We start from the raw sequence: 13196 nt of genomic DNA, 5'->3' as shown, positions 1-13196 counted from the left end.
ATACCATATTCATTTAAAGATACAAGGGGAAAGCACACACAAAAACAAGGATGTGCTAAGAAGCTTAGATAAGCATTCAACATAGATCAAATCAATATGTAAATTTATGTTTGATTGGGAAACCTGCATTGGCCACATAAGACCCCAGCAGGGAGCACAGAGCTACTATGATAAATGAGTTTACATGCTTCTAAATTCCAATTAAAAATCTTCAAATACAAATGTACCACTGGGATCCAAGCGGATTCATCCAATTGTCTTGTGAATGCTGGGACATGCATTTTTTTGCAAACGTAGACCCACTGGACATAATAACTTGATACGTGTTCTGCAACATTAAAGTGATTTTTAGTTAATCATTCTTTTAAACTGCTGATGATTTTCCTTTGTGTTTGAGCAACCTTACAGTCTCCAAAAACAAAACTCTTCAAACAGTTGGCAAACGGATTTACTGGAAAGGAGAAAATGGCAAAAGAGAAAGGTATTCAATCTGGTACAAATTTAAAATTGCTCTGGAGAAGCTATGCCAGTTTAAATAGAGATAAACATGAGATTCATAATTGATATACACTGTGTCTGCTTTGCTCTAAGACAGAAAAAACTTTGTCTCTCTCATTTTAAATTTCTTGTTACACCAAAAGAATAAACTGGCTTTGGAACAATTATTATATAAATGATATAACAAAGGAAGTCATAATTTATCTGATATTTAAAACTGGGGAATAATCTTAAAAGTAACACCCTTTGTATTTAAAATAAAACCAGAAAGGGACTATATCTCTGAACAAAAATTGATCACCACAGGCATCAGGAAGAAATGTTTTCCCCTATGACAGTCATTTCTTAGCTATTTGGGGTTTTTTTGGAGAAAGATTTCATTTTCCTTCCAAGCATCAGTCATGTGCCAATGCTGGAGGCAGGATATTCTGGGAGCAGAGGTCACTCAGACATAGGCATCCTCTCAGCGGCACAGTCCAGTCCTCTGCTATCACATAGCATTTGGAAATGTATCAAGCTTCATCTTAAAAAAATTAATTCCATTGTTTGCCTTTGTCACACTTTCTGAAAGTTTTTTCCAGAAAAGTACATGGAAGAAAAGTCCACCAAGCTTTACTAGCTACCAAATGACCTCTAGCACCAGAAGGCCCTCCATCACAGACTGCTGGAAGCTGGGAGGGCGTACTGGCAAAATAGGCACCCTGTACATAACTTTTTTCCCCAGACCGCATTTTCTTGCCTCCAAAATAGAGAGAATCCTGGGCTACACAGAACTTTGGTGTGACTCAGACTGAAGATTTTATATTCCTAATCTGACCATAGCTTCATTTCAGGTACAAGTTCTCTGCTTTTCTAACATACTCTTTTTCTTTCTTTCCAGGGATAACTTTTAGTTGCAAAAGAAGAGGCTGGTTTTCAGATCTTTTGTACCTCTGCCTCAGTGATGCAGTAATATGTTGGGACCACAATATTCTATATTAATTAGGCTAAACCTCTTCCATAGAGGTTGGAGGTCTTTTAGCAATAAAACAATAACATAACTTTGCAAAATAAAGTAAGTATACAAAACCTGAGTATAGCCGTAATGTATAAACTGGCATAAAGTATTAGAATAAGGTAGGAAATATTCAATAATATATGACTGTCTACATTTCAGGCACTCTGATTATCTGAGCTTGGAATACAGTTGGACAAGTGTACACATTCAAAGCAGGGGTGTGTTTATTTATTTATTTGGATCTTGTGTTATTTATTATTTACTCGTTTTGGCTGAGTTTGCCTCAGCTCTAGTTTTCTGATATCAGCTAGAAAATGATACCTTCCCAAAGTGACTAAAACATCAGGTAGTATTAAAAAATACTGTTTTTTTCCTCTAAAGTAATATTTCTCTCTCCCAGATAGACTGACTACAAAATGCTTTTTAAAATCTTCAGCAGCACCCTCATAATTCACCACCTGACTCTTAAGAAAAACATTATGTTCAGGACAGCAACTGTGTCTTTCTCCAGATGAGCTGTGAAAACAAATCATCTACTGTAGATGTCTTCAGAACAGCTGACCTAACAATAGTGATACCACTTTGTGCATACACTAAAAAAAAAAAAAAAATCTGAGAAACTGAAAACTTGTTTCTATTTATTGGATCACTGCTACTTTGTGGTATTAACGGAGATATTTTACCTGATGAAACCTCAATGGCATTGCCGATCATTTTCCTCTGATGTTCTCAAAAATCTCTCTGGTCAGTTGGAGACTAGTTTTGCCACATTGCTTTTGCTTTTGAAGCAATTATGAAAACAATCACCGAGTCATATTTGTTTACATTGTGTATAATCCTTCATTGTACAAAGAGGCTACACTTATGGTCAAACAGCATTAGAGGCAAATACCTCTTAATTTACGGGCTGTTAGCAACCTAAATCCCTGATGATCTACATATATACTTGTCTCTGCGTTAGGATGAGCCTGAAACCAGCAGTGTGTGAGTGCAAGAGTGCAAGAAGGACACAGGGAACAATTTATTCTCCTTCCCATCAGGCCCCTGTAAGGGTAAGTCAGGAGTGAAGTCATCGCCCACTTGCGCTGCCAGGGGCAAGGAAGCCACCCACCCACCCCACTCGAGTTTGAGGAGGCCTTTTGAGGTAACCCACTGGACATTAGGGCAGCCTAAGTGGACTAGATACATACCTTGGCCAAGCACCTGAGCTTAGGGAGGGCAAAGGGATGCTCAGGAGGTTGTGTTCCCTTCTCCTTAACACAGCCCCACAGTCACCCGTCTAGCATGGGAAAATGCAATGAAGATGAAGAAGTGGAAAGACAGCAAAAAGCGGCCTCAAACGTGTAGTGAGCCCATTACGGCATCTACTGGTTCAAAGGGGAGAATCTGAGCTTTCCCTTTTGGTGGTCACTGCAGTCATAACTAGGACATACAAAGCCCTCAATACAGCAATTATGAGATGTGTGTACCCACTGATGAATTTATACTGTGCATTACCTCACACTATTTAACATATCAGGAACATGTTTTTGGCTGCAAGTCTTCTAAGAAATAAAGTTGCACTGTGTTGCAAGTTCTGATTTTTGTCCGTATGTGACATTACAAAGAGAAATCTTTGATGTTATTGTCAAAACAATAAACAAAACATGATTTAGGGGAATATATTGATTCAGACTGATGATAAATATATAGCATTCTATGTCCTCTTTTGGACGTTATGTGTTAAAAAGATGTTAGCGACTTTGCTATTATACCAGACTTGCTTGATTGCCATATTTTTCTTCAAAGATGATCAAAGATTGCTTCCAGCTAATAGCCAAACATGACAGACATTAATAATGAATGTTAGAGCCCTGTGTTTAGAACTGTGACAATGGGCTAGGTGTAACAACTCACTGCATTCTTCAGTATTCATTTTTTTAACTTCCGAACGCTCAACAAAAGAAGTGATTGGCAACAAATATTAAATCAAGTAGGAACAAAGAAGGCCCTTGAAACTATAATGAATATGCAGCTTTTTCTGAGAGAAGAGACTGCTGAAAGCAATGAGATTTCACAAAATAAGAGCTATGGCTTAAGCTATAATGAAACAATAAATATATTCTTCACGAATATGAAAAGACACTTCCAATTTTTCATTGTCAGATGTTGGCTCCTGTATTACTGCAGTCTGCCAACCAGCGCTATGAGGTTTAAACAAAATAGAAGAGATAAGACTGCAGATTTTTTAATATAACAATGTGTGAAAAAATAACCGTCAATTTTTATGCTACCTCTTTGAGCACGTGTGACAGATAAAACAGATATTTCAAAAGTGGGTAAACAAAATCTTATGCCAGCATGTATTGTAAGCCTGATATTATTTTACCTGCTGGGATGGAAACCTGCTTGTTTATTTGTGTCTTGTTCTGGGAGTATTTCCATAGGATGCTGAATGCATGTGACTTCATCTGATTTCAAATGAATCAACATTCAGTCATTACAAAAATAAACTCCACAAAGATGTTTAGCAGCTGTTAATGGGAAATTTTCTACCTTTTTTTCTCTGATGGTGGAATTTTCTGAAGACTAGGGTTGTGAACTAAGTTGTATGGTATGCCACACTATAAATGTAGGTATATTAAGTATATTATGAAATTATTTTTATTTTATGGAAAATAAAATATCACATTTATATGTGTCTGAAGATGAATGTTACATATGTAATATCACATTAACTTTCTTTTTACTCCTTAGTGTCTCACTCCTTTTTCCCCACCACCCTGTGCTCTTTCCCTGGTTCTTGGTCTTCCATTTTTCTTATGTTCCTTTTAGTTGTTTCTCCCTCTGCTCTGCTTTCTATTTTCTTCAGCTATTCCCCCTTCCATCTTTCTAAATATCCTATTCCATCTTCCATTATTTATCCTTTTTTTCCCTGTCTCTCTTAGTCACTTTGTCCTTGCTTCAACATTTATTTCTGAATTATGCTTTATCTGGTGCCTGTTTTATTCCCCCCCCCCCCAAAACACACACTTATTTTCACTCAGTCTTTAATGTGCCCCTAACTTCCCACTTCTTTATCTCCAGGTTGTCCATCCCATCCCTTTACAGACAGACCATGTTGCTTCTTACTGCCCACATGAAAAACAAGGAGCCTTTTAGCTGGCCTGCTTTTCTGCATTCCACTGTGTCTTTCTCTCACCACATCCCACTTCACAGTGAATGCTAATAACAACTTTACAGTATTTTTACCAGAAAAAAAAAAAACAACAAATACAGTCCTGACCCTGTGAAAAAGAAGAAGACAGGGATGCTTAGCTTTTAGGCTTGGTGCCAAGGATACAGCCCTGCTTTTGTCATCTCTACTTTACTTTGTCTTTCTGCTGTTCCTGACGTGCCGAAGAGCTATATACTTCAACAGTCTTTATGCTCGTATTTTTTACACACACATGCTCATAGGAGCTACCTAGAAAGGAGGAAGCAATAAATACAGGCCAGAAAAGAGGGTCCATCGGATTGGTTAAGGATCTGAGAAATGATTGGTGTAAAAGGAATGGATCACAAAGGTAACGTTTTATAAATCTTGTGTATTTTGTAGGAGGTTTTGGTTTTTAGGCACTCCACTAAGTAATATTAACATTTTTGTAGTCCCCAGTATGCCCTGGGATTACTTCCTGGAGTGTGACTAAACAGAAATGGCTCTTCTCTCATAACAAAATCTTCTATCATCTAAGCAAGATCATGGCACATACAAGCAGAAGAAGCATCTCTTTCATTTCAGTGGTTTCTTTGCCTCTGGAAGAAATTATGGGATTCAAGACTATGGATCTAGGCACCCTTGATAGTCCCAAACCATTTCAACAAATCACTGAAGAGTTGGCAAGGATCAGCTAAAGTAATTTTGAATCACGTTTGGAAAAGAACCTATCCCAGTTTTCTGCTGTTCAGGGAGCAAGTGGGCAAGCACAGCTACCAAGAGGCTTTCTACAGAAGCCAAGTCAGATGTGCTTCTTGTAATTGATGTGTTTGGGCTCAGTCCCTAAGAGCAGAGTAGAAGATTCTCCTGCAAGGGCAAGATCAGGATATTGTTTCTTGCAAGACTGTTTTACTGTAAATTTCTAGTTTACATTTTGAAGATTTTTCTTGACTAGAATATTTCATTTTACAATGAAGACATAAAATACATGGGACCTGGCACAGTGAGTTGGGAAAAGGAATACATGTGGTTCTTCGTTAACAAATCATTTCTTAAGGTTGTGGTCTCTTTAACAAACTAAAATTCATGGAACTTTTGGATAGCTGGTTCTGAGAACTATGACTCCCAAATCCAGGATTCAGTTTTCATCTTAATCAGGGATGATGATGATGCCACAGCATTATATCTGATGTTAAGTTCTATATGTTTTTATGTGGTACTTGCTTGTATTCTATGGATATAATGACTTGGAAATCTATAACCATACAGCTATAGAACATTATGAAGGAAAAGGTACTAGTTAAAAAAAAATAGCGTGCCTTTTTCTTCTTTTAAAATACAAGACCTTTCATTTCTTTTGATGTAATTTCTTTTATTTTGATGGGACAAAAATCAGACATTAATTCCCTTCTCCTGTCCTCTGGCAGAACAAAGTAGACTTTTTTTCCATAACTTTCAAATGAGAAGTATTTTGTCAATATTTTAAACATTTTTTTCAATTTTGTTCTCTTTTCATACTGATAAAAATAGAGCTTTTTAAACAATAATTGCCTGCAAAAAGTAGCGTTCATAGCCAACAATGATCGTCTTTGTTGTCAAGAACCTTTACTTTAAGGATGACCAGTTAAGTTGCTGGGTTCACATCTGCAAGATATTTTATACTAGTAATTGCTTCCAAAAGTGTTCATTAAAGATTGATCCTTACCAAACATGTCCACAGAAACTAAGCTAAAGGATTTGTTCTCTACAGTGTGTTTGTAGGCAGTGTGCAGGAAGTATCAGGGAGTGATGCAGGTAATTATCACCTGATGTGACAACTTGATAGTACCATGAGCCACAACACCTTAACTTTAGTTGGATGTATGTGAGCCCTGAGATCCTGTGACAAAAATGAAATTAACTCCTGTCATTTCAGTAAGGAACTAGCAGGGAGATATTAACACACACACATACACACATACATTCACACAAAATATTAGAAGTCCCTGAAGGCTAATGAACCAGTTTCCTTTAGCTGAAATGACAGTGTGTCTGCCAAGAAATCCAAGAACTCAGTCTATGTTTCTCTCTCTAAAGAAATTAGTCAATCAGTACCTTCACAGATCTGTGAAACAATTATTTGTCTTATTTTATATGTCTGTACAAGAATTGCTTTAAAGTGATAAGGTTACTGCAGTGAAGCCTGGCAAAGAGTGTTACAATAGGGTTGTATGCTGTTAGAGTCACCAGGAGCATGCTAAGAAATGTCAACCGTAATTAAAACCAATCATTTTCAAATACATGCCATGGTTTGGAAAGGGTGAGAAATGCTTTTTGCTCTATGGATTTTCACACCTATGAGAACAGATTTTTTTTTCTAAATTTTTTTTTAAATGGGAGGAAGCTTGCAGCACTATTTTGGAATATGTGTATTCATTATAGCAAATTGTATAAAAAAATCACTTAACTGCAGCTTCTTTCTCTCTTTGTGTCACAGCTCTTGTTAAGGTTGCATTTAAGGATTGCCCCTGCATGTAATTCTGCGTACATGGCATGGAATTTATTTTAAAGATTTGTGAAACACTTTGGCAAAACACACATTTAGTGAAAAGTGACATTTCAAAGTACTGGACTGAAACTGTGCTGAGCTTTTGGCAAATAGTCTTGGAAGAAACAAAAATAGATGTTTGTAAATGGTGAAAGACTTCTAAAATAAAGCATTTAAATGTTTCAGACTAATTTCACATAAAGATTAGTTTCCATTTGCAAAGATAAGAAGAGAATGATGGCTCCGCTATATACAGTTCATTTAACTCTCCATGTACTGCACTTATGTAATAATTTAAACATGATCCTCCTAGCTCCTAGGCAAGCATTACAGCAATAGAAGTATAAGGTACTCTGGGATGACTGTCTCACTGTGTGAGGTTTATCCCTGGAGCACTGTCCGGAACTTGGATTTTTCATTCCCTAGAGATTGTTTTTCAGCTACTCTCACACCTAATAAATATTTGGTCAATCATTTAAAAAACAAAAAACAAAAAACCCAAAAAACAGAAGCATTTGAAAACACCAACTCCCATAGTCCTTATAATCCCATGTCCTCATCCAATACCTTGACTTGAAGATAGCAGACCTGAAATCAATTTTTCACAGTATGATAAAAGTACTTTTTGAAGGTCTGAGAAGCATGGTGATGGCAAAGATCTGTTATTCTGTGCAAAACACGTATGTGCCTATCTGTGCCAAGGCATTCTGGCGGACCTCACTTATACATCTGAAGAGACTAGCGTACTGCTGCGTGCTGTCCTGGCACAATTTTTCAATTAGAATGAGCCCCGTAGTTTTGCCTGTGCTTCAAACAGTGGGGCATAAAACCAAAGTGAAGATTTTTGTACTAGTTTGTTACTCAAAGCCAGTTAAAACCTACTGTTTTTCAAAGTTAGGTTAAGATCAAATACTATTCTGAGGGTTGAATCCTGTTCCCACTAGAATCAATGGACAAACATCTAACAAATATTCATTAGGGCCAGGATCTTACTCTAATGGCTTAAAAATGCCAGCCTTCCCCCTCCCAGAAAATGAGCAGCTTCTAAATATGATAAAGCACTTCCCTTACCTTCTGCTAAAACATTTTGGAAACTGTAGCATTGGTTAATGATGGCTTTCTATTGAAGAAAATTCCTATCAGCTCCAACATATTTTCCCTTTGGACAATATTTGGCAGTTACTGTAAAATTCTTACAATCTCAAATGAAAAATGAACCAGGAGTTCTCTTAGAAAAGAGGACTGAAGATATACAAGAGAATACGCTAATTCCATTTAAGTGAAATAAAACAAAATTGTTTGACTGCCTTAATGCCTGAACTGACTACTTAGAATGTTAAGTGTTTCACTTTATATATAAAATGCTAAACAAAGGAATGAAGAAAATATATTATGGCAAATTTTGTTGCTTTTTGTTCACTTAATGCACTTCAAACTTAATTCTGTGTTGTTATTATGAAGCGGCACTAATTAAACAGAAATTTTAAAATAACCAAAGCGCAAACTTCATGCTACCTTAGTATCTACTGATATTTTCAATGTCTTCACTGCTTTTATATACAAAGAGACAATACAATTTTGCGTTTGTTCCTATAAGGTTGATTATTATGCCACTTTTTCTGGTATGACGGAATATCTTGAGGGAGATGAACATCTTTTTCCTCTTAGGATGAAGAGACATATTTCCTGCCTGAATACAACATCCTCACAACCTGCAACATTAACTGCCATAAACTTTGAACTCTATGATGAGAACCCTTCATGACAATTATCTTCTCTAGTGACAAAAGTTAAGAGTAAATTAATTGTTGTCCTTGGCTCAATACAAACCAAATACCATAAGGGAAGACTGTATATTTCAAACCCAACACGCAAATGTGGCTCAAGAAAGCTTTCAACATACAGTTACTGTGAACTTATTTTTATCCATTTTAGTGGATTCTATTAGCCCAACAATGAAACTTTTACCTGACTAGTGTGGCTCTCCCTATGTCTTTGAATCGATGAGCTTGCTGTAGTGCTGGCCGATAGTCTTGAATATTCATTTTCCTCTGGTAAACCTAAAGCAGGAAAATACTAATTTACAATCTGACATTTATGCATGTTATCCTGGCTGTTTCCAGCATGAGATTCAAAATACCTTGACATGTTTTACTAAATAAGAGTGCAAAACATCATAAATTTTCCTGGATATTTACTATCCCCATGCCTACTGAAACTGGAAAGATTATTGTTATTGTTTATCAAGCATAAAAAATATCATAGGTATACATGCTGGTTTACAGAAGGAGACATTGTACTGAAAGGGCCTACAAATAATGTTACCTATACACTGGCCAGGGATTCTTCCTGCAATGCGGAAATCCCTGGCTCCTCTCCCCTGGCTCCTTTTCATCACAGAAGCAATGCAAAGCGAATGGAAAAGAGGTCTGTGGTCTGCTCTGAAATTAATGTCTCAGGGTCACTCAGGAAGTCAATAGCAGATCCAGGATTTACAACTCGATCTCCTCAGTACAGTGCTTATTGCACTTCTTGTACACTCTCTGTGGGGGAATTAGTTGCCCAAAGTTTAGCCATGTGAAAACAAGTCTTCCAGTGTAAAAGAGTCAGGTAGTCTCCCTCTGTAGTCAGGAGAAACAAACACCTCTGCACAGTGGTGCTAGAGTGAGGCTCACTGCTGGCATTTCCCCATCACTTCTGCCTGACCAGGAGCATTCCCACAGCACTACAAAGGGCCTGAAAGGTGGGATTAGGAGAAGCAAAGGGAGCAGCAGAAACACAGTGAGACCATGATAGGTGTTATTAAGCCGCTTACAAGCTGGAATCATAGACGTCATGGTAGGATTGGTAATTGGCAATTTTGATATTGCTTAGTATAGCACATATTCCAAATTTTCATACTACTATAGTATCCATAAATAGCATCTAATTACTCCTTCTTTAGTCAACTGAATAAGGATAGGCACCACTACAAGATGATTTGTCCCATCAAAAGATATGTAAGTTTGACTTGTTCTCTGTAGATAATCAACTTACTCTAACAGCTGGGTAATGGGTAATATCTATTCTGAACTATCAGATTAGATTAGACATCTACCTTTTAGGTGGCTAAAGCTAGATTAGATGAATCTGGGGCCAAATATGTAACTGTTAGACAGGTAAGGAAAAATGAGAGTTATTCTCATTCTTTGCATCTTATACACAGCATACACAGAAGCAATAGAAGCAATTCTAAGTTCAAATGAAATGAATCATAAACTGTTTATGGGACTATGTACTGTACTGAGAGGTTCAGTCATGCAACCAGCATAGAAACATACTGTATGAAATATGTTTTTCTTCCAAATTTCTTTTTTCCAGAATTAAAAGAGATGTTTATTTGTTTATTTTGATAGTGAGCAAAAACTCTTATGTCATTATTGATATATAATTTATTTTATGAAAATATCAGTTGTATGAATAATCATATAAAGTTACCTGATTTTGTGAGAGAAAAACAAGAATTTTAAAGAGAAGGAAGGCAATTCCTTTTGGCCTCTCTCTCCTTTAGTCTCCCTCCCCCTTATATTGGTACATCTTCACAGCTTTCTAGCTAGGGACAGCTTTTTTGTTGTTTTTGTCTTCTGTAAAAAGCTTGTGTAAACTATTCATAAATTTGGATCTTTTTCTACAGCTACAAATTCTTTTGGACTTCATTTGGATACACACAGGCAGTGAAGAAGGTGGAACTTCTTGTAGCTCAACAACTAGGCCAAATCTAGTGAGAATCTAGCATTTCAGTCCTTTTCTACATCATGCAGAGAGGAAGTGTGACTCCTTCTCTCAGTGCTTTGAACTATGTGTTGTTTCAAGGTGGAATTCTTTCTTTTTGAAGCTATTCTGTGAGGTACTAAGCGTATACTGGAACAAGAATGTTCAAAGTCTCCAGTACACTAGTTTGTACAATACGCTATATATGAGCTACCACTATTGCTCTCTTGCCTTTTGTTAAAGTCAGCAATCAATACCTGTCCTCCAGGTAAAAATTCTCCCTGAACAAAATCATGTATTTTTGGTCAAATGAAATGCTTGAAATAAATGCTTTTTTACTCATTCAGAATTTCCCTCCAAAAATCCAGTTTTTGCCAACACACAGAAAATACTTTTTTTTCTGATTCAGTTATTGAACAATAATTTATTCACATGGAGCTACTGTGAATACCTCTCAAACAAAGTGAAAAAAAATTATCCACATTTTCAATGCAAAAGGTCTTTTAAAGTGAATGTTATTCATGTAACTGGAAGAAAAGATATAATGTAAAGTATTTTCATGATACTAGATCACCATAAATGAATGAAATTATTTTCCTAGGCCACCAGCATGCTTTCAAAAAGGAAATCACTTGTGCACTGTATTCACATGCTTTAGGATCTATGATACATGACAGCCTTGATCTAAGCATAAGGTTATCAATGATTTTCTATTTATTTCTGTGAAAAGCACTTTGATAAGAGGTCTTATCAAATAAGTAAAGTTTCCATGTACAGCAAAAGCACGTCAGCACAGACATGGCAAGCAGAGACATGGTGGATTTTGGAAAGATAAATGGAGTAGTTGATTACATTCCGAAAGTTTTCCTTTACATACACCTAAGTAAATATTAGGATACCACAGCTGTGCACTGAATAAGACCTTTTTTAATCTGGCACAAGGTTCGAAGCATCAATTTAGCAGGGCCAGGGGCAGAACTACAAGAACATATGTTAATCAGAGGTTCACGTTGGAGCACAAATTACATCTGGACTGGGCTTTCTTGCAGGTATTCTTAAGTTACCCAAAGTAAGTATAATTTGGCAAAAGCATTCTGCTTGGTAAGGTTATTACAGAAATTATATGAGGTGAGGAAAATGTTAGCTGAGGATATGGTTCAATAATCTATGATAGGGGAAGTTAAACTTCTGGAACCAAAGAAATGCATTCCATTACTTTCATACAGTCAAGAGTATGACCTTGTCTCACCCAATGCATATCTTCAAAATAGAAACCCAGTCTTTTACCCACTTACCCATTCCTATTGCATTTTCTATGTCTCCTCAAAGGAAGATCTCACACTCAAGCTTTAATCTCCTCCCTCCCATACTTCCTGCTACCTCTGCCTGCCTTGTTCTCAGATACCCCTGTTAGGATCCTAGTCCTTCAGCTAAATAGCTTGCCTCTAAAAATTACTGAGATCTAGATCACTGGATGTCTAAAGGTGGTTCTGTTGTTCCAGAGAACCTCCAGTCTCATATGCTCTACTGCCTCAGATCTGGAGACCCTGCACCTCCTGACCTCCAATATCCATGTCTGCGAAACAACTGCAATGCCACAGAGGCTCTGGGTCCTTGCAACAGGGATCATACATCACACCCCAAAGCTTCTACCCTTCTCCATGATTCTGCTTCCACACAGGTTGGAGCTACTGATCAAGTCCATTTGATAGATCAGCTGCTATAGTGTGAAAGAGGAGACGTCACAGGGAAAAGCAGGGAGGACTTCCCATAAGGCTCCATGATTAACAGGATGTAACCTGTGTCATGGCAGTTTCTTACCCCACCACATGCCCTCAACATGCCCCTTTTCTGCCAGGTTATCTGATAAGACACCTCTCCCATTCTGTGACTTCCTGGGCAGATGTAACTTGTTGCCTGACTGGCTTAGATCTGGAGGCAAGTTTCCACAGACTCTACAGCAGACTGTAGCCCACAGATGACCCACTTAGAATGGCTACTTCAAGACAGCTAAAGTTAGATGGGACTAATTCCCCTACCTGAAAAATGCATAGGCTCTTGGAGAAATAGGCAGATTCTTGACTGTTATTCTATTATTCTGATCAGCAAAAACTATATAGTGACTCTGGTATCAAAACTACTCAACACAGATTGATAACTTACTATCATGGTAGCAAACGCAGGAGCTGCCTCTGAAACATGGTTGTTTGGGAAGGGACTGCAGAAATCTGAGTTGTTTTTATCCCTGG

General features: G+C 37.3%; 1 protein-coding gene across 1 annotated transcript in view; it reads right to left on the bottom strand.

The window, feature by feature from the left end:
- The window catches only part of MYO16 (myosin XVI), a 396474-nt gene that overhangs the window by 11115 nt on the left and 372163 nt on the right, over positions 1 to 13196 (bottom strand). Inside the window, exon 34 of the mRNA XM_067293848.1 lies at positions 9166 to 9257. Coding sequence (XP_067149949.1) covers positions 9166 to 9257 — 92 coding nt within the window. The remainder of the gene's footprint in view (positions 1 to 9165; positions 9258 to 13196) is intronic.

Source organism: Apteryx mantelli, chromosome 1, assembly GCF_036417845.1.
Source record: "Apteryx mantelli isolate bAptMan1 chromosome 1, bAptMan1.hap1, whole genome shotgun sequence".
Classification (NCBI taxonomy): domain Eukaryota; kingdom Metazoa; phylum Chordata; class Aves; order Apterygiformes; family Apterygidae; genus Apteryx; species Apteryx mantelli.
Note: the sequence above shows the minus strand (reverse complement) of the source record. Positions and strands in the feature narration are given on the sequence as shown.